Genomic DNA, 27,132 nt, shown 5'->3' with positions numbered 1-27,132 from the left:
ATCTTGCTTATCTAATAAAATAACAACACATTAACCTCGAGAAATCCACCCTTTCGGAGATGATACCGGCTCAGCACGTCTAAGTACCAATTTAATGGTGAGAGATATTATATCAGACAGCAAATATGCCTTCATGCAACTGTACAATTCATTAAATGCAATCTTCAAGTACCAATGCCAAAATAAGTCCAAACGTAGAAATCATTTATTTCCTAGATAACGTAAACTCATGATAGCTTAGAGCTCCTCTTTCCACTTTACCAACAACCAAACGAGATCCTTCAGTCTGGAGTAAGAGTTTGATTTCTGAAGCACAGCCGGCCTTTTGACTTCCTGAGAAGGACAGAAGAGAGGACTTCTTGCTTATCTAATGGAATTACAGCACAATCACAGTCATTGACCTCTAGGTTCGTGTCTTATAATATACATCAGTATTAAGCTGCGCATCTCGGTTGAAAAATACTGAAAAATACATGACAGAAAACTTTTTATCTATGCGTACTGAGCTGGCTGTGTGTTAAAGGTTACAATAGAACCATGAGAACAAAGAAATAGATGTTATACACAGGATTGGGATTAAGTTAGGTTGAATTGCGTGGCTCAAATCGGCTTATCTTGTGGACAGGCGTTTCGTCAGACCTGGTAGATACGAACTTTGATTCGTCAGCAAAGTTAGATCATTCTATTCCCCAATGTTGCTTATTTGATGTTCATAGTGTATAAACAACCAGTTTCTTCCAGATCTCTTCAGTGTCTTTGACGAAAGATATCTGGGATGTTACAGGAAAATTTTGGCCGTTTCCAAAATCATATCCAGTTGCTTCAGCAATTGCTAACGTATCTTTAATATTAACTAGATGTCTAACGTATCTTGATTTATTCTATTTCGCAATGTTGCTACGTCAATGTTGGTATGGGTGCTGAGAATAAGTAAATATTTCGTTTATGACTTGACAATTTAGAGTAAAATATCCTGGATGAGATCATAAAGTGTGAATTGCAGATTTAAGATACTGTATCTGTATTCTGTATCTGTATCTATATAGCCTGTATAACCTCCCATCGGCGTAACACTCTAGCTTCGCAGGCACGCGGCGCGGCAGCAGCTGGTTATATTACACTGAACGACCCGTCACACCTAACTTTTGCACATCTATCTGCAAGCGTTCTTTAAAACTACCCAGAGAAGATGCCCCTACTGTACTTGGTGATAACAAATTCCACTCTACGATAGGTCTGGGAAAGTACTGTAGAATTGTAGAAACTGTAAATTATAGTTTTTGATCATCAAAATCCACCTAATATCGACACCATATGATGTAGGATTAGCTGTTTTGTACAAGAAAGCCATAATCACCATCATCATCACCATTAGCACCATACCCACTATCTATCATCAAGATACGGCTGCGCAACAGGTGACCTCCAGCATGCAGGCCTAAAGATTGGTATGTCATGTCAGACATTGACTCTGGTTTCAGGTCTCCTTAACAATTCGCGGACATGTCCTGCTGTGAGCGTCATTTATTGGAAATATTGTGAAAGTGTCGTTGAAGAGGATCATCAGCCACGTACTAATACAGTTACTACAAATGTTCTTCAAGCAGTGACATGGAAAATTTGTAGGGATGTACCTTGCCTTTAAAAACTCTCACTGCTTGAAGAAAATCTGTAGTAACTTGTGAAAGTGGAATGGAAAATCGAAATGCTTTTAAAAGATTCACGTACTAGGTTCGACTGTGATTTCAGAACAGTAGTTCTGAAACACAAGCCAAGCCTTGCCTGGTCCTTCTAAGCTGTAGCACTGGTAACACCTTATTCCACGGCTACCGCGCCAAGCACATTGAGTCTTAAAGTGGTTAGATATATATAGCACCTGTTACTGCCTCCTTATGACCTTGTAAAAGTCGAAAGGAAAATCAAAATTCTTTTGAAAGATTCACATACAAGGTTTGAGTGTGATTTTAGGACAAGGCTCGCTGGTTCCTTCTAAGCTGTAGCACTGGCAACACCTTATTCCACGGCCACCGCACCAAGCACATTAAGTCTTATCGCGTCTTAAAGTGGTTAGATATAAATAGCACCTGTTAAGGCCTCCTTATGTCTTAAAAGCCGGGCCCCTCAAGGTTAGCCCTTCCCTGGGGCCTCGTACGATTCACACAACTCAAGAAAATATCGCCTCTACGCGGAGTAGAAACCACACTGCAAGCTACAGGTACATCACTGGAGGTGCAGTATGTGTTTTTCCAAACGACCTCACCTAATCTGGATTTCTCCTAGTAGAGTTTAAAGATTGTCATGGCTTAATTCCAATTTTCCCAAGGGAAGATGGACTTTCTTGGAGAATTTTGAATTCACTGGATTCCTGTTTCCCATGTGAGATATAATCATTTGGAAACAATTCGGTTTCTCCCTCTCTGCAAGATATTGGTTGCGTATGTGAACGGTATATAGAAATAAGTATGATAACAGGTATTTTGATGTACCCTTAGCTCCCAGTATACTAGTCATTAACGTTAAGTGCACGAATAAACATGTAACAAAAATAACAGCTTACAGGAATTTGTAATCAAAATTAGGTGAAACAAGTCAGTTAGGATTAACGCTCTTCTATTGTCGTAACATCGCTAGAGAGCGCAAGACACCATCCCATTTAATTTGGAAGTTACTAGAGACCTCTTGACAAAGTACAAGTCAGGCCTGTAAGTTAGTTCAGAGCTGACATAAGCAAACCTGTCAACTAGCCACTGAAGAGAGCTTGATAATTCCTTCCGGGTCCATTACAAACAATGTTTTATTCATTGAGCATTCATTGTATATCCCAAATGTGAGGTCATTGCTACGAGCCAGTCCCAGTGAGTAAGATGAAAAAGCGTTGTGGAGGTGTCAAATGGCTTCACCAAACACCTATTTTGCGGTCTACCGCAGCCCTGGCAGCATACCAAATCAGTCAGTAATACCTCATTTCCAATAGACGGCGCTCTCACTGCGCTCTCACTGCGACCTGAATAGGATATGTGTAACCTTTGCTTTCACACTGGGTATATCATACAGCATGTAAAAGTGTGACTGAGAGAACAGCAAAACACAAAAAGTGTAAAAACAAATCGTTTCTTTTCTATGAGCGATATGTCAAATTCTTTGTCACAGAGAGAGCGCGGCGAGAGCGCCGTCGTAGGGCACGTGGAAATGGTATAACGGTGAGCAATTGTAGGCCTTGACACGAAGGAAAGAACTTAGTTGTCCTCAGTGGCCTGCGCCTAACGATCTCTCTAATGGTAGGCCGTACAGGGTAGTCTCCCCAGCGGGGGCACTTTCAGCTTTTCCATTAGGTCGTCACAAAGTGAAGTGAACAGGTATCGAGGATGAAAGCGGCTAACAGATATCGTTATTTCGTGCAAGTGAGGTGAGGTGAGTTCAGGAAAAGCAGCTTTGTAGACTTCCTAATAAACTAAACCGGCGCTTTGTCTAAGGACATGGTAGCACATGCGTACTGATTACTCGGTCATCATTATGTCAGGGCTAAACTTGTGACCATTGCACTGTATACTTAGGCTTTATCAGATTTTATTACTGGACTGCTTTATCGTTGAAACCATTACAGTAAATTATGAAAATCAACATGATATTCAGTTGTGAACAGTTGGAAACCGAAACTGAAATAGGGATAGAGATTTTGCTAAAAGTCTTATCTAAATACCTGTAAATCCTCGTTGTATGGCCTGGCTACTTTCAGCTTGACCATTAGGTCTTCCAAAGTGAACTAAATAGTTGCTGACGATGAAAGCGGCTAACAGATATCGTTATTTTGTTCACGTGAGGTGAGGCGAGTTCAAGAAAAGTAGACTTCCTAACCAACTAAGCCGGTGCTTTGTCTAAGGACAGGAAGGCGATAGAATGTCCACATGCGTACTGATTACCCGGCCTTCATACTGTATGTCACTGCACTTGGGGCACCGGTGCGGCACTGCAGGGTTCGTTCACCGCGGCACTGTAATTATTTTCGACGATTTTTTATAATTTAGATATCACTTAATAGGTAAATGTATGACTTAGAAGACAACAAAATATTCAAAACGTATGAAAATTCGTTCTTTATCTCCGAAATTCGTTGAGTAATCTTTCAAACCCCGCAGTGCCACACCGGTACCCCAAGTGCAATGAGATATCACCTTTAGGGGTAAGCCACTACTGCACTGTACAGGTTTCTGTTTATGCTACAACTATGATTTGTTGTTGAAATTATCAAAAATCAAAATTACAAAAATTAAAACAGAATTTGGCCATGAACAATTGGGAACTAAAATATGAATAATGATAACAGCAATGCTAAAAACGCTTGTAAAGACTAGTTAATTGTCATTTTATTGTTAATTGATTGGTCCTATATTTTGTTGATATCTAATTATGTATTTATCCACTTGCAATCGATAGTTTCAAATGAATATAATCATTGTAATTATTGGGATTTGATGACATTATAACACGATAACATTTTACAGCATATGGTTTGTATGTCAATGATTTGTCTATATATATAGATTTATCTTTCTGAAAGATTTTCTGTTGGAGTTCCAACTTATGGAACAAACATTATTTGACGAAACAGAACCGTTTTAATATCTAAATGTTCAATATATCTTAAAAGTAGTAACTTTTTAATTGAACGTGTGAAAGTTTATCAATTATATCATGCCAGTTTAAATATGTAAAAACATAATATACAGAATTTGAAGGACATAGATGCAATGACCTTCAATGTTTCTGTAACCTTCCTGCCGAACTGGGAGTCCCAAAGCTCATAAAATTTTCTTCGAGGTCACAGAGTAGATTCAAGGTCATTGAGCAGATTCAACAGCTGAATTTGAATGCCCCTCTTATGGTCATTCGGCGTTCCGCACATAATGAAATTGGCGTAATGGGGTGTTGTAGGCTCAGATGTAACGATCGCTACTGTACTGTCTCTCATACATGTAGCAGCTAGTACTCTTCTTAATCTTACTTGGTAATCAATTCGATTCGGTAATGCTGGGTGAGAATGGTGTGGTTTTCATTGAAGCCAACTGATAACGATAACGACTGTGTAGATGCACAGTTTTCTTTTGAGTTTTAAAAAGTACGTGTGTATAATTAAGGTAAAATGTGCAAATCTGGTGCATCGCAATGACGATATCGTTAATATATGCTCCATGAAAGAACTGATAAAGGGGTTGCATAGTTGACAATGGGAGGGGCGCTAGAACAAACATTTTCAAAAAATATTGTTGGGAGTTTTAGCGGTTAGTATGCTCGTTTAAACTGAGTAATTGGGAGGAATCTGTTTATAATTCTTATTTCACCATAACTCTAAATTGAAGTTAATAATGAGCAGCGCCATTGGCAATATGACAATACAATTTATGTTGCAATTATAACATTAGCCAGCTTATACATATCTTTATCTCAATTCTTATGAACTCAGTCTTGGACTTTTTCCAATCAGATGAAACATATGTCTTGGATAAAGTAGCTTTCAGTAGTTTATTTGGAGTAATTAAAGTAATAAATCATATGTCTGTTCAAACATTACCACAAATAAATACTCCGGTGAAAACAAATCTGTTTGAAAGTGATGATTAAAGATGAAGTATAGTTATGTTATTTAAAGTAGTTGGGGAATGAAGTATTTTTTCAAGGAATTAGGCAATTCATCAGTGGTTGACATATTCCCAAGCTGCCAAACTACCCCTCTGTGGCTTCACCTTAGGTGCTTCTTACGTCAAAGAATCATTATATTTAATATAAACGACCCACAAGCAACAACAGCAATTCACAGCGAATCAATCAGAGGGCGAATCTTTTGCTTCAAAGATTAGATTGATGTATGATCATCCGATGTAATTAGACCTCAAGGACAAACAATGGTGTTTCCTGGAAATTCGTATCGCTTCAGTAATCACTGCCTTCCGTGTCCTCAGGGCACCTTTGGTGATGACTTCCGGTTGTCATTCGTGTCATGGATCCCTGGTGCTGGTCGATGCTTGTCTGTGCTTTCCAGTTAAGCCCTAGCTCGTGTAAAGGGATCATAAGCGCTGCACATTGGTTTCTATTGATGTCTTCAATGAATGCTTGACTTGCATGGGTTTTTAGAGGTGTATTACTGTAACGGTACAGACGTTTTTACAGCAACTGAACGATGCCGATGCATGTCTCGAAGAGATACAATAAAATTCTGCAATATTCTCTACTAATTCTCTCCATATCGATTTAGTTATTCTGGTATAAAGTGTAACAATCATATAACTAAGTCACCTCCTCTTATATCGTCGTTAATATCAAAGTAGAAAGCTACTACTTGGGTGAAAAAACTTTCTACAACGCAACGCACATGCTCCAACAGCGCATACGAAATCCCTGCGATATTGGTGATGCCTCCAGTAAATCAGCAGCAATCGTAAATTGGCTCCGGGAGATCTTCAAAGACAGATCTGTCGATAAAACCAAGGCCATCCTTGATTCAGATATACGACGACGACTCCAGACTCAATCTCGGTACCTACAACATTAAGGATCAGACTTGGAGTTTTATGTATACCAACGACTCAATTTACTACTTTCATTCAAAAGCAATTTGGCTTTCAAATCTATTGTAATTGACATGGACCTCATTTTGTTTATTGTCATCATCACAGATAACAAGACGCACTAGTAAGCAGTTAGATATCTAACATGCCAGAGTAATTACGGAAAGGTGTAAAATATCCCTTAGGCCCCCGTCCCACTAGACGGCGATCGCGATGCGCTCTCACTGCGACCTACCTAAATAGGATATGTGTAACCTTTGATTTCACACTGGGTATATCATACAGCATGTAAATGTGTGACTTGGAGGGCAACAAAACACATAAAGTGTAAAAAAAATCGTTTCTTTTCTATACAATTCGTTGAGCGATATGGCAAGTTCTATGTTGCAGAGAGAGCGCGGCGAGAGCGCCGTCCTAGTGGAAAGGGGGTATTAATATCCACACCACACATCCATCAGTATTACTCGCTACACGTATTGGTCTCGTGACAGCATCCTTTGTCTTCATAATCGCCCGCTCTTCAATATCTGTGTCTTACTTTTGGCGTTATCGCTACGAAACACGCCACAGAAGCAATCAGTATCAGGATGGACAATAACGGCCTTATTACGCTGTTTTTGAAAGGCGTTTCTCCACTTTTGTTCTCCAGGTGGTTCTTCAGTCTACTCAGCAATTTTGCCCAATATGCTGAACCACTTTTCAACATTGTAGATCTGCAGCAACGAATGTAAAATTGCGTACTCTATGCTATTTATTGCTACGACGATAAGGTTCACTTTCGTACTTACAAACTAAAGTGTAATATTTTTGATATTGTTCACACTTTCATAGATTGTGAACATAGGTTCCAGTGATTGTTGGTGACCAACTGCTCTTTTATTGTTTTCCATTATCTTGTGTTTCATTATGTCTCGTTGATAGTAATTGTTTTATTGTTTAGTTATGTTTTTGCCTTTTGCCCTGTCATCAATAAACTAAGAAATATGAACAAAAATAAATTAAATATACATGTAAAATGTAGTGCAAATAGGAAAAACACCCTGTAGCTCATTCCCTATACTTAAAAAAGACTTTGGATACACTAAACAACAAGGCTGTGGTATTAACCCTCAAACCACCGTACCTTTTTTGTGACGTAGATTACCGTATGGGGTCAAAACTGACCCCATAACGTTTTGTACAAATACATTTTTTTTATGACTCTTTTTGTGATTTGTATATATGCATAGCTTCATTAATCTATGTGGAACAGTTTGACATGATTAGATAAGAATAATTCTAGCTCATTATCATAATTTATGCAAAAGATCATTGGGACCACATTTTGCACTAACATTATTCAGACCGGGTAAAGTTGTTTTTATGCCCGAACCAACTTCAAAGTCACATAGCCCCTGAATAGCTTAGGCTAGGGCCACCAAACTTGGTCCCTTTTGGGAAAATGTTGATTGCAAGCAATTTAAGTGAATAAAATAATTCAATCATCTTTCACGTTGCCATGGCAACGGAATTATGACAGGCATATTTATTATGCAATTTTCTAATTTTGGCTTGAACATTCAAGTTTTAAGGTTTTCTTGGCAAAACACACTTGTTCATGACATCTTATACAATTCAACGTAAATTTCACGATTCAATATTCATATTTTATGCTAATTTGATTACGTCATCAGTCGAAATCCAAGATGGCGGCCAATTTAAGCTAAATGACGTCATAGCGTCGTCATTTAACATGACAATGACACAAAAGTTGTTACGATAATTTCATTGCACATGTACATCATTCTCTAAAAAAATTCGTGTTCATACGATAAGTAGTTTAGGCGTGGGTCTCAAAAGTTTGTTTAAAAAAATGATGGGGTCAGTTTTGACCCCACTGGACCATACATAAACTTTCTATTATAACTTAATCAACAATGAGCCAATCTCTGTAAAAACGTATGAGAAGTTATAAGACATATATACAAACAAACTCATGGGAGGAAATTTGTTTTCTACGAGAAATGTCATAATGGCACATATTAATATACGCCTGGGGTCAGTTTTGACCCCATACGGTGGTTTGAGGGTTAAAGCAAAATTGCACATCATTTCATAAAATTGCTATGCATAGCGTTGTGATTGCATTTGGGACACCACTGTTCTTTGCATCATTATCATGTATCATTCGTCGTGTATAGCACAGAAAAAAAATCAATCATCCAACGATTTCGATCGTTTTGCGGGACAGTTTTCTCTTATCACCATAACTGTCCATCACTCCCTGGTGTTAAAGCTCTAAGTTGGAACGGGACCAGGAAAGTATATCTTGCCAATGAAAAGTAGCTTAAACATCGACACATGAGACGTCCTCTGCCTGTTGAGTTGGGCAGGTGAGTTTGGGTGGATGCCAAAGTCGTTTTCTCTCATACAGAAAGTTATTTGTCATCTTGAGGACCGATTCACTCTTTAAGTCCTCGCGTCGTACAGCAGATCTATACAAGATGGATCCAAACTTTTGAACAAAAGCAGATGTCTCCAACCTTTAATTTACTTTGTCCACTACTGGCGATAACAAAGGTGTTGTTACCTTTCTAGCATTGATTGTAGAGTAGGAAATTAATACAATGTTGCGTAAAGCCGTTTCATTCTGTTCTTAGATGTAGATAGTTTCGGCAATGGTGTAGCTTGCACTGACCAGAGTTCAGTAACATCACGTTTGTTAATAATATCTTATTTATTTAGACCAGGGAGTCTGTACATGCTTAAACTGTCTATATTGTCCACCTATTGATAATCCATTTTTTATCTGCTCACTAAGTTGTTTTCGAAATTTCTTGGGCAATTTTTGCTAAAGGTTGTAATCAAGTCATTGAGTCCGATATAGGTACACGTGACGTAATTGTGTATAAATTTTTATTTATTCCTATCGATTCATTTAAAAAGCTTTCGCTTAAACTGCTTTGACATTTCACTGGTAGTTTGCTAAGGTGAGCTACGTGGGTTTGTTAACACATCAAACACCGTACCCTGGCCTTTCTGGAGGCATCTTTTGACATCAACTAACGGTATAAAACTCCTGTCATTTATTTTCCTCCCCAAGGGTATAATAAAATGGTGGCAAATTCACGGGTCACAGGTCATCCTCAATGGGGGATTTCTTACCAGAGATAACACTAAATTAATCTGACGATATGCTTTAGTTCATTTTTCGAATTCTTGACAAAATGTCTCCAAATAGCTTAGTGTATACCCAGGGCTCGAAATACTGGGTGCATGTGCACCCAGGTGCACCCAAACTTTGAGCTGTGCACCCAAACATTTTCTTACGTTTATGTATGCTAGTATACATCATATTCTTGACATCTAAGGGTTAGAAAGAAATTTAAAATGTCTGTCATGGTATTTGTTTAAGAATTTGATAGCTTGTGACTATGTTTTACTTACTTACTTACTTACTTACTTAGATCTTCCTCCAATGCACTTGGTCCTCCATGGCCCTTTGTAGCTCTTTGGTATCATGCAGACTTGTGTCACTACGTAGATTGTCTAGGTAGGTCACCCTGGGTCTTCCCCTACCTCTTTTTCCTTTAGTAGTAGGCTCCCAAAGTACAAGATGGTGTGCAGGGATTTCAGGGTGTCTAACACAATGCCCAGCCAGTTTCAATCTGCGCTGTTGTATTTTCTTGGTGACTGATGGTATGTCTTGGTACAGTTGCTCGTTCGTGAGCTTTTGTTGCCATGAAACGTTTAGGCACACGCGTAACATGCGGGTGTAACAGCCATTTAACCTTTTCTCGAGTGACTTGTTTTAGGTCAATAACTATGTTTTATTGTTAGGTTATTACTTAAATTTAAGTGGTGCACCCAAAAATGAATTTCGAGCCCTGATACCTGTAGGAAAGTCAAAGACAGAAGGTGTTTCCGTTTAAAAATAACGACAGACGCCCAAGAGATATCTCGTCCGAGGAGCGATGTTTATTGCTCACCCTCACATCCTCGCCTCTTTGTATATGTGTCCTAACTCTGTTCATACCGGGCTCTGTTGGCCAATCTCTGACGAGAGGGGGGTTCTTTTAAGGCCCGCGTTTTAAGCTCATATAACATCTTATGAAATAACCACCAAATTTAAGAAAAAGTGATTTTCGTCAACAACTGGTTGCCTTGGTAACATGAAAAAGAACATTTTCAAACCTTGTGAAATTGTTGCCAACTAAATGTCAGGGAAAGGCAAAGTTGGCAGGTTTCTTTTTCTTTTTTCTTTTTCTGTAAACAAGGGGAAATCTGTAAAGCTTCTATGAAATAATCATCAAAAGGAACAGCCCAATCGTTTCTTGTGGGACCTTGTCCTGAACATCTTCTATTAAGCCTCTTATTTTTCATCCTCCGAATCTTATTGCAAACCTATTAAAAGGATTCCCAGCGGGGATCTAATGGAAGAGGAAGATGTAGCTCTTGTTGGAGAACAAGGAGTTTTGTTGAATTATATATAACCCGTACGGGAAATGATACAATAAAGTTTCTTAGGGGCAAAAGTTAACCAAAATATCATTCCCAAAGGTCGACATTCAGTCTGTCACTATAGTCTTGTACAGCTATTCCTTGTTGTAAATTTCAACTACTTTTGCATATTCCCAACTGTAATCTAACTTACAAGTACATTTGGTTTAGGAAAGGATACAATGAAGTGAGCAAGAGTTAACCAAAGTGTCCTTCCAGATGGTCGTCATTGTATGTAGTCTGTCGTTATTTCCTTCAAATGATCATATTTCTTGTTGAATGTCAAGTTTTGCAATAATCCTAACTCTTATCTTATTGTATATTTCGTTTGATAGAGGTTTTGCCATGTTGACATGATTATATAGATGACATCCGCGCGCATCAGTTTTACAAAAATAAGAAATAAAGTTTTTAATCATACTTTAAATCGTACAAAGCATTAGAGCAATATCAGAAAACGTATACTACTGTCTTAGAGCATCGCAATGCAAGGCCAACGAACATGTGAAAGAACATCGAGTCTATTTCTCGGTATACTACATTCTGTGTGTTCCTTCATTTGTTCAACCTTCCTAACCACTTAGATTTAAAATGAAAGCAACGTTTTTTGGTCAACCTTTTATTTCTATTTTAAGTACGCTCGCACCAGTTTTTCGATTCCCAGAGGATGCAATCCATATGATAAAATCAACATGGCCTTATTGTGTAAACCGTTTATAGCCAAGGCCAGAATCTTCTTTAATGCAATGAATCCCCTCTGCATTTATGTGAAGAAAGCGCCCGAGTTCCTGCGGGACTTCTTATCTCCGATGCACACACACTGGTTGTTTCTTATTCATTCCACTTTATGACTTGTCGATAAGGCATGAATAATAAATGAAACCTGTTACTTGAAGTTTTGCTTTGGGGAAATGCGTGTAAAAGTCGATGAATTGCAGTGTAAAAAGAGAGAGCAGAGGAATGTTGTTTTATCTAACGTCTTTCTGTCAATGACGATTTCTTGCCTTTGATGGATTTTGAGCTTGCGAGCCACAGTCACCTGTTACTTGAGGTTCTGCTTTGGGGAAATACGTCCAAAGGGCGATGCATTGCAGTGTAAAAAGAGAGTATTGGATTGCTATTTTTGAGTACTACTAAGATATCTTTCTGTCAACGATGATTTCTTGCTTTTGATGGATTTTGAGCTTGCGAGAGTTCAGGAAAAATACACACGCTGTTAATGCAATGCTTTGAAGAAGATACGAGGGGCGTGCAATTAGTAATGGTCCTGACCCATTTCCCATAGCAGGAGATTAATGAAACTTGGCACAGTTATTAGTCTTTCTCTTCATAGGAATCACCCAGAGTTATGCATTTCTCCCATCGTTTCATGCAGCTCTGGACACCGATTTTGTAGGACACCCCAGGTTGGTCCTCCAACTGATGCCTCATCAATGGCACAAGAGGGACGACCAGGTCTGGGAGCTGTTTCCACAGACTTCCAGCCACGTTTGAATTCAGGATGCCAGCGTTTTACAAGGTCATATGATGGGGCATCATCACCATAAGTTTCATTTATTTCATCAAAAGTCTTCTTTGGTGTGCGTCCTTTCAAATACAAAAACCGGATCACTGCGCGACACTCAACTGGTTCCATTTCACACCTGGTCCATTTCGCACCTGACTCAGTTCAAACACCAGTAAATCAGAAACCACAATTAGTTCAGAGCTGTCTTTTGCAACATAACCCATAGAGATATGAATTACTACACATACAAAATTTCATTTAGATCAGACAACTGGAAGTGGGTCAGGACCATTACTTATTGCACGCCCCTCGTAGAACCCTGTTCCATGTATCCTCAACAGGTGCCAGGTATGATCTAATATCATTTCTGTAATAGAGGTAAGTAGAACTAAGGTGATTCATAGTAGCTGTATAATTTCAGCTGCTATCTATCTATCTCCCAATTTTCTAAACGTCTGTATGCAACGCAATCAGCCAATCTAAGTACCGGTAATGACTATAGTTCGCTCTATAAGTTCATATCATAATGGATATCAAACCATAATGTTGACTGCCTTTATGTTATTGCATTAAAGCTATGAATACTGCAATTAGTGCGTATGTTAACGTGTAAAACAAGCGCGATGTGATTTCCATGACCACATGCTATGTTGAAGTTATGTGTGACTTTAGAATTCTATAGCAGATTTTGGAAACGCATACTGAAACATTTAACATTCAAACCTGCACAACTCACTCAATTAAAGCCACTGTTCATCAAGTCACCTTCACAGTCACGGCAATCTGAAAGCGAAATCGTAGCATTTAAGGATGGGGAAGTAAGAGTAGTGGTTCATCTCTTCTGCTAAAATCATTGAACTAGAAGAAAAATTTTCATTTTAAACAGCGGAATCCTAATTTTACGGCTAAATTAAAGTCATTGTTCTTCATGTGCTCTTCACAGTCACGGCAATCTGAAAACGAAATCGTAGCATTTAAGGATGGGGAAGTAAGAGTAGTGGTTTATCATCTCTTCTGCAAAAATTATTGAGCTAGAAGAAAAGTTTTCATTTCAAACCGGGGAATCTTAATCTTACGGTTGAATTAAAGTTATTGTTCTTCATGTGACCTTCGAAGCTTCGCAGTCACGGCAATGTACATACGAAATCGTAGCATTTAAGGTAGAGGAAGTAAGAGCAGCGGTTCATCTCTTTTGCAAAAATCATTGAACTAGAAGAAAAAATTTCATTTCAAACCGCAGAATCTTAATCGTATGGTAAAATTAAAGTCATTGTTCTTTAGGTGACCTTCCAAGCTTCACAGTCACGGCAATCTACAAACGAAATTGTAGCATTTAAGGTAGAGGAAGGAAAAGTACCGGTTCATCTCTTCTGCTAAAATCATTGAACTAGAAGAAAAGTTTTCATTTCAAACCGCGGAATCCTAATTTTACTGCTAAATTAAAGTCATTGTTCTTCATGTGCCCCTCACAGTCACGGCAATCTGAAAACGAAATCGTAGCATTTAAGGAAGAGGAAGGAAAAGTACCGGTTCGTCTCTTCTGCTAAAATCAATGAACTAGAAGAAAAGTTTTCATCTCAAACCGCGGAATCTTGATTTTACGGTTCAGTTCACTTTTAAGAAAGGTAAATATTGTCTATTACCTAGGGAAAAGCATCACACTATGGGTCTAATTGATTCTGGCTATATTTCAATCAGATAGGTTGTTTTGCAAGTTCGTAATTTGATACGACGACGACGACCTCTTGTTCTAGATGAGTCCCATCGGCAATTGGCTAAACATATCAAGCTTGGAGTAAAAAAGATTAATAAGAAAGCGTCTTGGCTCTCTCTCATTTAGACAGAAGATACCAAAAGGCAAAGTCTGACTAACGTGTGTCGGTCTGTGGTCCCTGCACGCATAGTTTAGACTATGTGTCATTCCCAAAACGTTAATGATAGCAGGAATGATCTCTTTACCATATCTTGATTTAACGGTTCAGTTCAGTCTTAAGAAAGGTAAAGGTCGTGTACTACCTAGGGAGGAATATCACTATATTGGTCTAATTGATTTTGGCTATATTCCAGTCGGATAGGTTGTTTTGCAAGTTCGTAATTTGATACGAGGACCTCGACCTCTTGTTCTAGATGAGTCCCATCCGCAATTGGTTAAACATATCAAGCTTGGAGTCAAAAAGATCAATAAGAAAGTGTCTTGTCTCTCTCTCTCATTTAGACAGAAGATACCAAAATGCAAAGTCTGACTAACGGTTCACGTGATTACAGTCAGAAAGCTGTGCATGACAACTGGTTATCATAGCTTAAAATAAACTTTGGACACTGCTAATACAAAAAATCCATGGTAGCACTTGTCCCTATCGGTGGTACCAAAAACACCTCTGGCCCATGGACTATGTTGGTCTGTGGTCTTTGCACGCATAGTTTAGACTCTGTGTCATTCCCAAAACGTTAATGATAGCAGGAATGATCTCTTTACCATATCTTGATTTCAAGGTTCAGTTCAGTCTTAAGAAAGGTAAAGGTCGTGTACTACCTAGGGAGGAATATCACTATATTGGTCTAATTGATTTTGGCTATATTCCAGTCGGATAGGTTGTCTTGCAAGTTCGTAATTTGATACGAGGACCTCTCGTTCGAGATGAGTCCCATGAGCAATGGACCGATCCTGTCCAACGCCATATCGAACAAATAGAACCCCCTATTCTATTTCGAACACGTCCGTCAAAAACTGCCCCCGTGGAAGAAAATGGCTATTTTTGACGGAGGTGTTCGAAATAGAACCATGATCGAACAAGGGGCGGGGTTTTGTGATCGGTCCATTGGTTAAATCTGAAGCTTGAAGTAAAAATGATCAATAAAAAGGCGTTTTAGTACAGTGCTAAATAATGTAATCATAGTAACGTTACAATGCTAAACTTTCTTCAGACACAAAAGTCTACACGGATAAAATTTTCACTGTGTCTGTAACTGTCGCGACTTTACGTTCTGGAGTGACTGGTCATTAGTATAGATCCTGAAGAAGGCGACAGTGGGCGTTGAAAATTTGATCCGTGTGCACTTCTGTGTTGAATGAAAGTTTAGCGTTGTAATGTGATTACTATCAACACAGATGAGCTTCCGTGATTAAAAAGCGTCTTAATTTTAGCTCATGTCTGAATATTGGAAAATAGATAGCAGATCTAGATATGGGAAAGTCTGACTAAAAGTTGTTCGGGTCTATGGCCTTTGCATGCATAGTTTAGACTGTGTGCGTGTGATCCCCTAAACGTGGATAGTATCAGAAGTAATCTCTTAACCACACAGAATGCACGACTACACTGTAAACGGTTATACGAGGTCATTTCTTTCAGAAAGAAACCGAAACAATTAGCAGTTAAAAGAAGCTATTAAGCTGATTGTAGCCTCAATCCCACGGTGGCATTTAACAGATGTAGAACAGTTATAAAGTCTATCGATCTGTGCATGTTAAATGCCTCTTAGTATGGTCCATTTACTGTAAGGGTTTGGCCTGGGTCTGTTTTATGGTGATGTATTCAGCTCCTTGTATAACCATCATGAAATGTTCCCTCCAGTTATTGAACCTCAAGCGTTTACAGTCCAACAAGGGAGGGCTTACTCCTCTCTTAGAATGTCGTAACTTACGTTGACTACCAAGGAGGGATTTATCTAACCTATGTTATAGGAGTAGAAATCATATAGCGATCATAAAAAAAGTATGATCCAATAAAGTTCAACGAGTTTTATTACTAGGCATTGAGTCTTGACTCTTCTGCAATTTCCCACTGTAATAAGGGTTGTCTGGTTTAGGCTTTGTTCTACAACTTATGTAATTGTAGTTGTCTTTTGATGATGATTTGCCTTCTGTTGTGAAATTGAAGCTTAGAAGTTTGGTACTTGAAGTAAACTGCCTATGGCCTAAAGAATTAACAAGCAGGCACGTTTATGCTAGGAGAGAGTAATGCTGTGGGACGATAGTAATTCTTAAGGACCTGCATAACTTTATATCAGGGGCGACATATCTTGCGAGTGAATGACCATTGTTCAATGTTCGTTGTGTGCTGTAATCCTATTCAGAACGGACTTTTTTTGTCAATTATCGGACGGGGCGTGTCTTGGGAGGCCCTTTAACGACTAGTTATACGACTTATCACGCGAAAATTTGCATGCATTTATGCAAATTCATTTTCTAAAGAATAAATTACAAAAAAATTTATACTTGTCATAAGATAGAGGTATTGTAGAAAAAAATGAAAACTAAATTAGTGATAAATCGAAATCAATGATATAACTTTGTTAAATTGTTGCTGACTACATTTTTGGAACAGTCAAAGTGAGACTTAATTAGTGATTATAGCGCACAATGAATCACAGTGTCATTATCCTATTTCCTAAGCACATTAGCTTCGAGTGTCACGGCCATATGTAATTCTTCTGGTATCATGTTTATAACTGCTTACAACAATGATCTACTCTGACGTTTTGGGGTCACAGAATATTTGATAAAGTGGGACGTCCTATTGTTAAACAGGAGAATATTGCACCTGTTTCATGTGGCCAACAAAAATGCATATAGATTTTCCATACGAGTTTGCATTGAAAGATGCATCTTTCTTAATTCTTATTTTATTCTGTTTTCTTTAGCCAGGGTAGCCCAACTCAGTGTATAACACTGCTTTACAGTGGGGCCCTGGATAATTCATCCCCAAGCTAACATAAGATAGTGTCTAAAGCTGGCAGAGTATTGAAGCCAGCCAAGGAGTGTTACGCTACCGGTGCCCGTCTGACTGCCTTTGGCCTGCTATTCCCCCTTGCCAGTCTTATGTCACCGTAGGAACTGCCTGGAGATTGCATCTTTCTTACATTTTCTACGAGACACGCGATGCTTCGCGTGTAAAGCTCGGACTGTTAACGTTGTTTTTGTAACGTGTTTCTCTACGTTACGTTACCGAGAAGCAAGTTTCTTTAGCCAGCATAACTATTTAGCACCTCAACAATATACGGCTGATTAAGGTACCATGATTTGCAATGGACTGCAAATAGGAAATGATTTATTATCATTCCAAAGTCACATTTCAACGCTTTTGCATTGTAAGGATTTTTTTTCTGGAATTATTATTTTTTTCTTCTGTCAATGGATTTAGTAAATTGGTGTACTAGGTATAGGTATAGCGATTCTGTTTAGGGGTTGATCAAATTAATTTGCAAAGTCAGCGTGTCTTCTTTCGATGGATTCCTTCAATACATCATCATAGAGAGAAGAATCGACACTATCCGACACTGTAGTACCCTTGTCAATGCCCAGTGTACACTCTCTATTGCGTTACTTCTATCATGTCCAAGCTTTATACCCCTTTCCTCGAGGACGGCGCTCTCGCCGCGCTCTCTCTGCGTCCTCAAATTGGACATATTCCTCAACGAATTGTATAGAAAAGATACGAAACTCTTTACACTTTGTGTGCTTTTTTGTCTTACTAACTGTCTCAGTCACACTGCGTTTTTTATGATTGTCCTAGCGTGAAAACGAAGGTTACACATATCCTATTCACGTCACAGTGAGAGCGCAGCGCGATCGCCGTCTAGTGGAAAGGGGACCTTTAAGCTATCCTATCGAAGCTCTAGCCAACCCACTCATTGATTGTGCAATACGATACTGATCTCTCCTCGCCGACTTCAAAGCAAGGCCCCAAACGACGCCATTCCTTATCACCATGCACACACATGTAACGTACAGACCGGGCGGAGCTCGGGAAATTGCGTATCTGAGAGTCATTAAGCCCCGGTACTCCTAAGAAAATGGAGATTTCCGAGCCAGTCTCGGTCGGATAGTAAAAGATAATGAGTTTTTCGTTGTTCAAATTGTTTTGGATTCTGCTCGGCGAGGCAGACGCAAATAGAGTTGATTTTATGATGCGCCAACGTGAAATGGTAGCGCGGTGGTGAAAGGCTAGCGTCAGTCAGTCAATGACCCCAGACTTTAGTGTTATGCATTTGTATGCGTGTGCACATCAGTTGAGATCATCTCCATCATCTGGCTCGCACTGGAAAATGTCTTGTAATGTACAAACAGACACTGACGACAAATCATAGAGGTTTACCACATCTGTAAAAGACAGCGGTATCTATCATGCTCGGATTATATCTAGGTCGATGCTAAACGATTAGCATAGGTCGCAACAAAAGGATGGAACGCATGCACTTACGGCTGATGTGTATTGGAAATAAATACATTGATATTGCACGTGAGTTTACTAGTTATACTCGTGTATAAGAAGGGATGTCTGACGCTTCGGCCCTTACTGACTCGGCCCTAGCAATTTCTAGTCGACTCAGACCTACACCCTGATCAACTCGGCCCTACGTTAAAACTCTAGTCAACACCTTGCATAGATCTGAACTGTCTTGTATTATATCATCAGAATATAACTTTACTGACAAAAAAGACGAAGACAAAATGTTTGCCTCGTCATGTCAGACATTTTACTGGGTGTAACCACATTTTTCGGGGGTGAGGGGTCTTCCAAGAATCGTCACTGACTAGTTACTTTTAAAATGTCCCTTTTTACTTAGTATAGTGAAATTATTTAGCAAATTTCATTAAGTGTGGTATTCATTTTAGCAACGACATATTACATCCGATGTCTATGTGTTAGAAGTACGGGTGCACCTGCATCTTGACACATTCCCACATCCTCCAAGGGGCCAATTTTAGATCCACAGTGGCATTGAGATTTTCGAGGTGCACAGCGAAATAATGATAAGCCTTGGAAAATAGGTCTGAGCATCCAAGATAACACTATGAGATCGCTCTTGCAGTTATTGTCTTCCGATTGCTACTTCAAATGTGGATATATCAGATCAAGTAAGCTCTTGACTACAATGATGGTTGACAACAGGTTTAGTACAAGTGTCTATCGGAGTCCATTCGCCGTTGGAAGAACAATGTTGAAGTTGACCGAATCAATAAAATGAGAGGCTACGGGAGCAACCAGTTGGCTAACTCGTCTGGTGTAATATTCTTTTTGTTTGACCGATTTCAACAATTCTCCCACCATCTTGATGTAACCTGATAGAGACTTATCAAATGCCATACTCCATCTTACTTTGTGTACTGCAGATTGCTAGGAACTAATAAGTGAATAATAAGTTGATTACTTAGATCTCTAATCAAATGAAACATTCAAAAGACCATCAACAAATTGTTCTTACATTGTTCATACTGCACATGACGTTTTGCGAGCATCCCGTGTCATATACATACCCTGCTCTACGCGTGCATCCTGCCCACCAACAATGTAAAAACAATGCAGTGGCTCTCCGTCCCAAAACAACTATACTCGGTGGGTGCAGTCTTCAACAAAGAATGGCATAGCATTGTTCTTTGACAATTTCTTGCCCACTGGAGCTGTTTTTGTAGGAGGTGTTCGGAATAGAATAGGGAGTTCTATCGGGTTCTATTTGTTTGATATGACGTTCGATCAGAATCGTTCCATTGTTGCGAGCATCACGTGAATTACGGTCACCTTGACACCAACACGGGCCTGTCTCGTGGGACGAAATTTGACTCCGGAGCGCCATTATGTCTGGTCGTGACGTAACATCAGCGGTTAGATGCCACCTCGTGGCGCCGAGCTGTCAACCCCGCTTAAACGCTCGCTCCCCGGTCGTTGGCCCCGCTTGCCCCCATACATAAATGATTGCGTTGATATGGTACCCTGATTTTTCAGCGTGGTATTGACATTTCTTCATTTTGATACACCACAAATATACTGATATTTCTATGGTGTTAGCTTTATTATAATTTTGTCTCAACCAATGATTTGGGTCCCTTGGAAATGTTCTTTTTTTTCAAACTGTAGGAATTACCCTAAAAGATGAATAAATAAATAAATAAATTGCGATGATACGGTACTTGATTTTTCAGCGTGGCATCGAAATGTCTTCGTTCTTCAACTCACGTTGCCATAGGTTGATACATCACGTATATATAGACATTTTTAATGCTGTTAGCTGCACTGTAGTCCTGACTCAACCATTGTTAAAATTAAGGTGTGGACGGAACCGACTGTTCTGCATGTCATATTGCATACCCGCATTCCAATAGGACGACGACGTCACTACAACCGCTCTGTGACCTAAAATGTGACCAACTTCTTTACATTATTTGAAGTAACCTCTAAAAGCTTTGTTTGCTTTGTTGTCTTTTGAGCCATGATTTTGAAATTTGCATGCTATTAGATTTATCCTGTCAAAGGCTATAAAAATACAACTCAGGTCGCAAAAAGGTCGCGAGACGTTTGGCGTTCAGTGCAATGTGTGCCTTCAATGTGTCTATTGATCTTGTGACGTCACGAGATGATGCTTCCAATAATGACCTTGCTCCCTTCGTTCTGTTTCAGAGGAAGGGTGACGACCTAGCTGCACAGCCTGCCCTACCTACCGGGACGGAACCTGCAACCCGATACCTGACGTAGGGGCGTCATCCGCCAGAAGAACAACAACTGCAACCTGATACCTGACGTTGGGGCGTCAGTAGCCTGAAGAACAACAGCAACTGTAACCTAGAGGGTTTCATCAACGGGTGGCTCTGAAGATATCCCTCTTTGCTGCGTGATTGTTTCCTGATCGGATATTCTCACAGGCAAGAATATTTACAAGACTGCCCAAGGAAGTGGTGCGATACCTCTTAATGGCCGTGTTTACGTCCAGGATCGGTTTCTTCCATTCGGATGAAGTGTAGTGAAGTCTGAGTGGATTTTTGTCAGGGTCTGCGGTCTTCTGCTGGTGGTTTGGGACTCACTGCGGCAATCCCTGCTGTCTGCAGCAACAGGAGGTTGTGGACAAGATAACACCTAGCATGACAGCCTCATGCAAATTGGGATTTCTCGACACGATCCACCAAAGGGAACCCTGGAAAACCAATAGGAAAACAGGCCACATGGAGCCTTCTTCGGCCAGACGGAAGGGAAATAATCGGTAACACGGTAAAAAGAAGTATCGTACTGTCGAGGCAATAATGATTATGACGTCATAAATCTTCTCGGAAGTAACGGTCAACATTTACGAACATCGGTGTGCCATCGGTAGATCCAACCCCCGATCGTTGAGTGGAATTGGATTTCTAGAGAGGCGAGTATTGGACGTTAAATCGATTAAGGACGGCGTCGATATCCGACCAAGAAGCGACTGTAAATATAACGGGGCACACTTGCTGCATGAGAAGATATAATGGCCGCCATGTTGTCTTTTCGAAGATCACCTCCAAGACAAGAGCACTTTGCCACCGAGTCGTACGTCCGCGCGCGAGGATCAGTGTGTTCCCGGGATTCATGAGTGAAACGACGCCCAGATCAACAAGCACTCCTTCAAGGGCATAGGAATAATATTCCAGCAAGTTTGCATTCCTGGAAACGTAATGCCGAGGTATGGGGAGGCCATTTTCCATGATTCATAAGGCGTCTGCGCTGCATCGAAGGCAATTATTTTGAGATATCACCACAAGCCCATCCATAATAGCTACATTTATATTGATCACAATTGAATTAACATTCAAGTGACGTTTCAAGTTCAGGTGCGGAATGAATGCGTAGATCAAACCCGGATGGTGTATTTAAAAAAAGGGCTCACTTAGCGAAGGAACAGAATTTGTGTTGGTGATGCAAATTACAGTCTCAACCTCTGTGATACGGCGTTAGAATCAGCTGTAAAGGGAAATATTTCCGGTGATACCAGTTTGAGGATACCCCCTGCGAGCGGGAGACAGGATTGGATTTACGCCAAGAATATAGCCCCAGCCTCCCAATTATTTCCAATATAGGGCAAGCGTTGGGTCAATGGACCGGGACTGGATTGGACGCCGCGCCGCGAGCGCTTCGGAGCAAATTCTCTCGGCAACCTGTGGGATTTCAACGTGCACCTGATGCTTCTGATCGCCTGTTACATGAAGAAGGAAACGAGCTTATTTAGTGCCATTAAGAGAGTGGAATCATCGTAAGCACACCTGTGACCTTAAAGAAGGCGAATCTTTGATTGGTGCTTTCTTCACGGTTTGAAAAGGACGATGGTGTCTTCAATACTTTAGAGCTGTTTTATGCGAGAGAAGTTATTCCGTGCGGCATTGTACCAACTCGTAATCTTTCTAAAAGGGAAGGTTTTAAGAGGCTGTGGAAAATACCAAGCAAATATTATCAAGGAACCATTTGATCATGCGTGAAAGCACAGAGTCACATTCAAATTCAACCCTTGTCATCCCTCGCGTTATACCAAAATCATCCTGCACGTATGTACGACAGCATCTGCAGAACCATCGCTCAATAAGATCATAGTAAATGTGTCCTTAACTCGTGTTCGCTCCTCCACCTTACACAGATTTGCGTGGCCTTGTCCAAAACCCCTTACCGGAGTGAATCAGAAGGTCGTTTAGCGCCGAGAAAGGGCGAGATCCTACGTGACTTGGAGAGTTAACCAAGGCTCCGTCTGGGTCGGGAGATGCCGACGTGCTACCGCAGAATCCCGGGGGACAGGTTAAACAGATTCCCTCCGTGTCGCAGCAATATCTGCTTCTATTAACTACCTGGACTAACTCCAAGTCTTCGCGTTACCAAATAACAAAAGGGAAACCGCCAGGAGATAGATTGTTACGGCGCGGCTGATGTTTAAACAGATGCAGCAAAGACTGTTGCTTTTTAAACGTGCCACCAGATGAGATGTATTGCAGAAGGGTAGGTGGCAACGTGCAGGGGATATAAAGATTGATGGAGGCGCATTTTCACGGATCGTGGCGAAAGGTCAGCCCGTCTTTGGCGTCTACGAAGTGCGCCTAAATGAGGCGATATTTCAGGAAGGGTTGGCGGTGATGTGATGGACTTCGTGTTCGGGGTTCTAATAGCACTCGGATAACTCTGCATTATGATGGCTGCATTCATACCGCACCAAGGGAGGCGTGTCAGTCGACTGCCGTCCATTGTGGGAAGGTACTCTCCCATCAGGAGACCGTTCTGCCCCACCACAGAGCAGAGAAAGGTCGCCGGGGACGAGCGGCTGGTCTTTAACGTCAGCGGACACAAGTACGAAGTCTGGCGGGGCGCCTTGGACGCCCACCCTGACACCCTCCTCGGGAGGTTCGACGATCGAGAGAAATTCTTCAATCCGGACACGAACGAGTACGACTTGTCGACGACGCCGGAGATGTTTAAGTACATCCTAAGGTTCTACACGAACGGGGTGCTACATTTTCCAAAGTCGGACGATATTCACTTCCACACGTACTTGGAAGAGATTGAATTTTTCGAAATCGATCCGGACGAACACATGAGTCACTGTTGCTTCGAGGATTACATAGATAGGAAGATACAATGGGACATTGCGCACCGACCAAAGACGGTCTTTGTTCCGGAAACGCTCAGGGAAAAACTGTGGCAAATGGTCGAGAGTCCCAAGGCGAACATGTCCGCCCAAGTGTTCTTCTACATCACGTGCTTCTTCATCTCCTTGTCTGTGACAGCCACTGTTATGGAGACGTTAGCGTGCGAGGATGTGTCGAATATAGGAGACCCCTTCAAAATAGCGAGGGCGAGGCATTGTAGACACGTCTTCTTTTGTATAGAAAGCGCCTGTGTGGTGTTGTTTACCGCGGAATATATTATAAGGTTGTACGCTTCGCCGAACAGATCACTGTACGCTAGAAGCTTCATGAGTGTTGTAGACTTAGTCTCCATTTTCCCCTTCTACGTAGGGCTGTGTATAAGCGAGGAAAGCAACGTGCAAGCTGTATTCGACACTCTAAGAGTGTTTCGCGTATTCAGGGTGTTTAAACTCTGCCGGTCGTCCCCGGGAATGATAATGCTGGCAAAGACTCTGAAAATCAGCGCGAGCAATTTGAGCTCGCTCTGCTTCGCCCTCAGCATGATCTGCCTAGTATTTACCACTATGATGTACTACATGGAAAAGACCCACAATCCGGAGAAGTTTAGCAGTATACCCGCGGTGTTCTGGTTCACCATTATCACCATGACGACGGTGGGATACGGCGACATAACGCCGATAGGATTCATCGGGAAGGTTCTAACAGGGGCGTGGTCGATCATCTGTGTCGTTATACTATCCTTTCCCTTGACTATACTCGTAGATACGTTCACGGCGATCAGGGAAAGTGCCAAAGCAAGGAAGGAAAAAATGAAGCAATCACACGAAGAACAGACTGACGAGTCAGATGATGATGACGAGTCATTGTGAGTGTTAAGAACGTGTAGACTTTTTTTTTAAGTAGTGGGTATTGGGGGCTCTCCAAGGGGCTATTGGAAGGATGTAGAGTTAGGATATTGGCTGAAGGATGAACATTATTGTATTGCCGGGAAAAAATGAGACAGTGTTTTGTATTCAGGCAGGAGGCGGTCCCATCATCCTTTGCGGTGATTTTCGATGTGTACGACGCCATCTTGAATGTTGTTGTTGCTCAAAGCAAACTCCTCAATGTCTTTTTTCTGTCTTTACCGTGGGCTCTTTTCCATGTATGTGATAGTGGGCGATGGATTCTTCTTTATCAAAGTGTGGCCATAGGATCGTGACCAGTCGACATGTTGTCTGCCTCTGCCTGGTTACAAAACACTGTTGATAAACTTTATACTCTTCACACAGTTCACGCAGCTGTTTTAGTCTGTAACAACAACATTACACTTTGAGCACCATTTAAACGGGATGCAACATTTCAAATCAAATAAGAACTACCTATACAATGATCATGAGAGGGAATTCTTAGTGCCAGAGATGTGAACGGTAGAATGGCCGGTGTTAGCCATTTATTGATGCAACAGTCTGTAAAAACCAAAACCCCCAAACGAATTTAGCAAACCTCTTGTCTCAGCCTCTAAGGCCCGATTAAGTCTATAGCAGACAACCTCTAACTAAATTAGTCAACAGGGTATTACGGTTCTCTGTGCACAGCCAATACAAATTACCCAACAACGTTTCAAGAGTCATTCGGTTACTTTCCACTGGACAATGATGAGCAGTTATACCTCTCAATGGGAACTAGTCATTACTGTCGGAGAAAGTAGCAAAAGGGCTACTGGAACGTTGCCAGCTGATTATTAACGCAAGCTCACTTTTATCCGCGGGGTAACCTATATCCGTTGTTTTGAAAATAGATAATTAGGGATATCAAGTGGCCGCATGGTTGTTTCAAGTTGCGATGTTATCAAAATATTGCAGTTTGAAACCACCGTCCTTCGACTTTATGTCCCTAAAAGTCCTGCTATCAAAAACAACGGATATAGGTTACCCAGCGGATAAAAGTGAACTAGCGTTACCGGATGTATGCAAAGAGTCTTAGTACCAAATGCTAAACAAAACTGATGAAACTACTCCGAATATAAGAGGTCATATTTATTGCCAGTGGAGATAGTGACTGTTGCTGACCGGTCAAGGATGTATATACTTTGATTGGGTCCCTCCTGAACAAGATAGCCAAATATATTTTTGTGAAAGAGCAACACCATTGTATCTCTACAATGTAAGTATCACAAATGTATCTACATACAAGCCTCTCGCTCTTTATGAGCATCCCGATCACTCGATTGCTGTCGCATTATCTCGTCACGAATATGCAAATGAACATATTCTGACTATGTGGTCGTCAAATTTGGCGTGTGCTTATTTGCATAGTCGTGATGAGATAAATGCCATAGTAACCGATCACTCACGGGCACACACCTACTGCCTTGCATTGAGCCGCCACTCTTGGCCCATCATGCTTTGCTGTGTGACCTTTCACCCTACGGGCTACGTCACCACAGATCTAGATTCCACCTTTATGGACCTTATGACGGTCTGACGGCTTCTCTCCCAGACTCAGATAGTATCAACTATCTACGTATGTATAGATGGGACAAGCCCAAAAATTATATGCAATTCCATTTGCCGACTACAAGTTTCAAAAGGATTGTTTATAAGCAAATTCAAAGATATGTTTTGCAGTTCAGATATTGTTGCATATATTATTTGCTGATATCATAATGGTATGGGAATAGATTGATTGATTGACTTCTCTTGAACGCACATTGACATGACTATTTTGACTTACTTGAGTTGTTATTGGTCTTCCATGACGTTTAGGATTGTCACATTTGAAGTACGTGTGAGCTTTTCTGAAGTTACGTAAATGTTCACTATTTTGTTACTCTGTAAATAAATAAAGACTGAACGTTAAAGTATCAGGTTCCTTCGAGAATTCATCTTGTTGAATGATGTCATTTCAAGAGTTCTTCTTGTGGTTCTTGTTTTTTCAAGATGTAAGGAGAATACGGTTATATTTACGGATATGCAATTGAAAAAAAAATTGGTCTGTAGGTATGGATTCTTTTGTTTTCATTCGTTTTCAGATTTCACCGAAGTTAATCACAGTTTGACCATGAAACACAAAATGCATAAGTACACTTGCAACACCATAGTGCAATATTAATACATTATAAAGGCACAAATATCAAGGGGTACAATGTTTAGCCTCCATAGCAGGCTCTCTAGGGCCTTTTTTTGGATCATCGTACACTTTGCTGGCCATTTCTTTTTGTACTGCGTCGCTGGTTGCTG

General features: G+C 40.5%; 2 protein-coding genes across 3 annotated transcripts in view; both read left to right on the top strand.

Moving 5' to 3' along the window:
• The window catches only part of LOC118404039 (kelch-like protein 22), a 151,030-nt gene that overhangs the window by 92,269 nt on the left and 31,629 nt on the right, over positions 1 to 27,132 (top strand). The window contains exon 4 of one of the 2 annotated variants that reach the window (XR_004829736.1): positions 20,946 to 21,317. The exons of the other annotated variant lie outside the window; for it this stretch is intronic. The gene's annotated coding sequence lies outside the window, so the exon portion shown is untranslated. Of the gene's footprint in view, positions 1 to 20,945; positions 21,318 to 27,132 lie in introns of those variants that run through there. 2 annotated transcript variants of the gene reach the window in all.
• On the top strand, positions 23,458 to 24,780 carry LOC118404346 (potassium voltage-gated channel protein Shal-like). Its single transcript, XM_035803414.1, has one exon. The coding sequence runs from the start codon at positions 23,458 to 23,460 to the stop codon at positions 24,778 to 24,780; it is 1,323 nt and encodes a 440-aa protein (XP_035659307.1).

The sequence above is a fragment of the Branchiostoma floridae genome, chromosome 17 (genome assembly GCF_000003815.2).
Source record: "Branchiostoma floridae strain S238N-H82 chromosome 17, Bfl_VNyyK, whole genome shotgun sequence".
Taxonomy (NCBI): Eukaryota; Metazoa; Chordata; class Leptocardii; order Amphioxiformes; family Branchiostomatidae; genus Branchiostoma; species Branchiostoma floridae.
The sequence above is the reverse complement of the archived record's forward strand: the minus strand, read 5'-3'. Positions and strand labels throughout refer to the sequence as shown.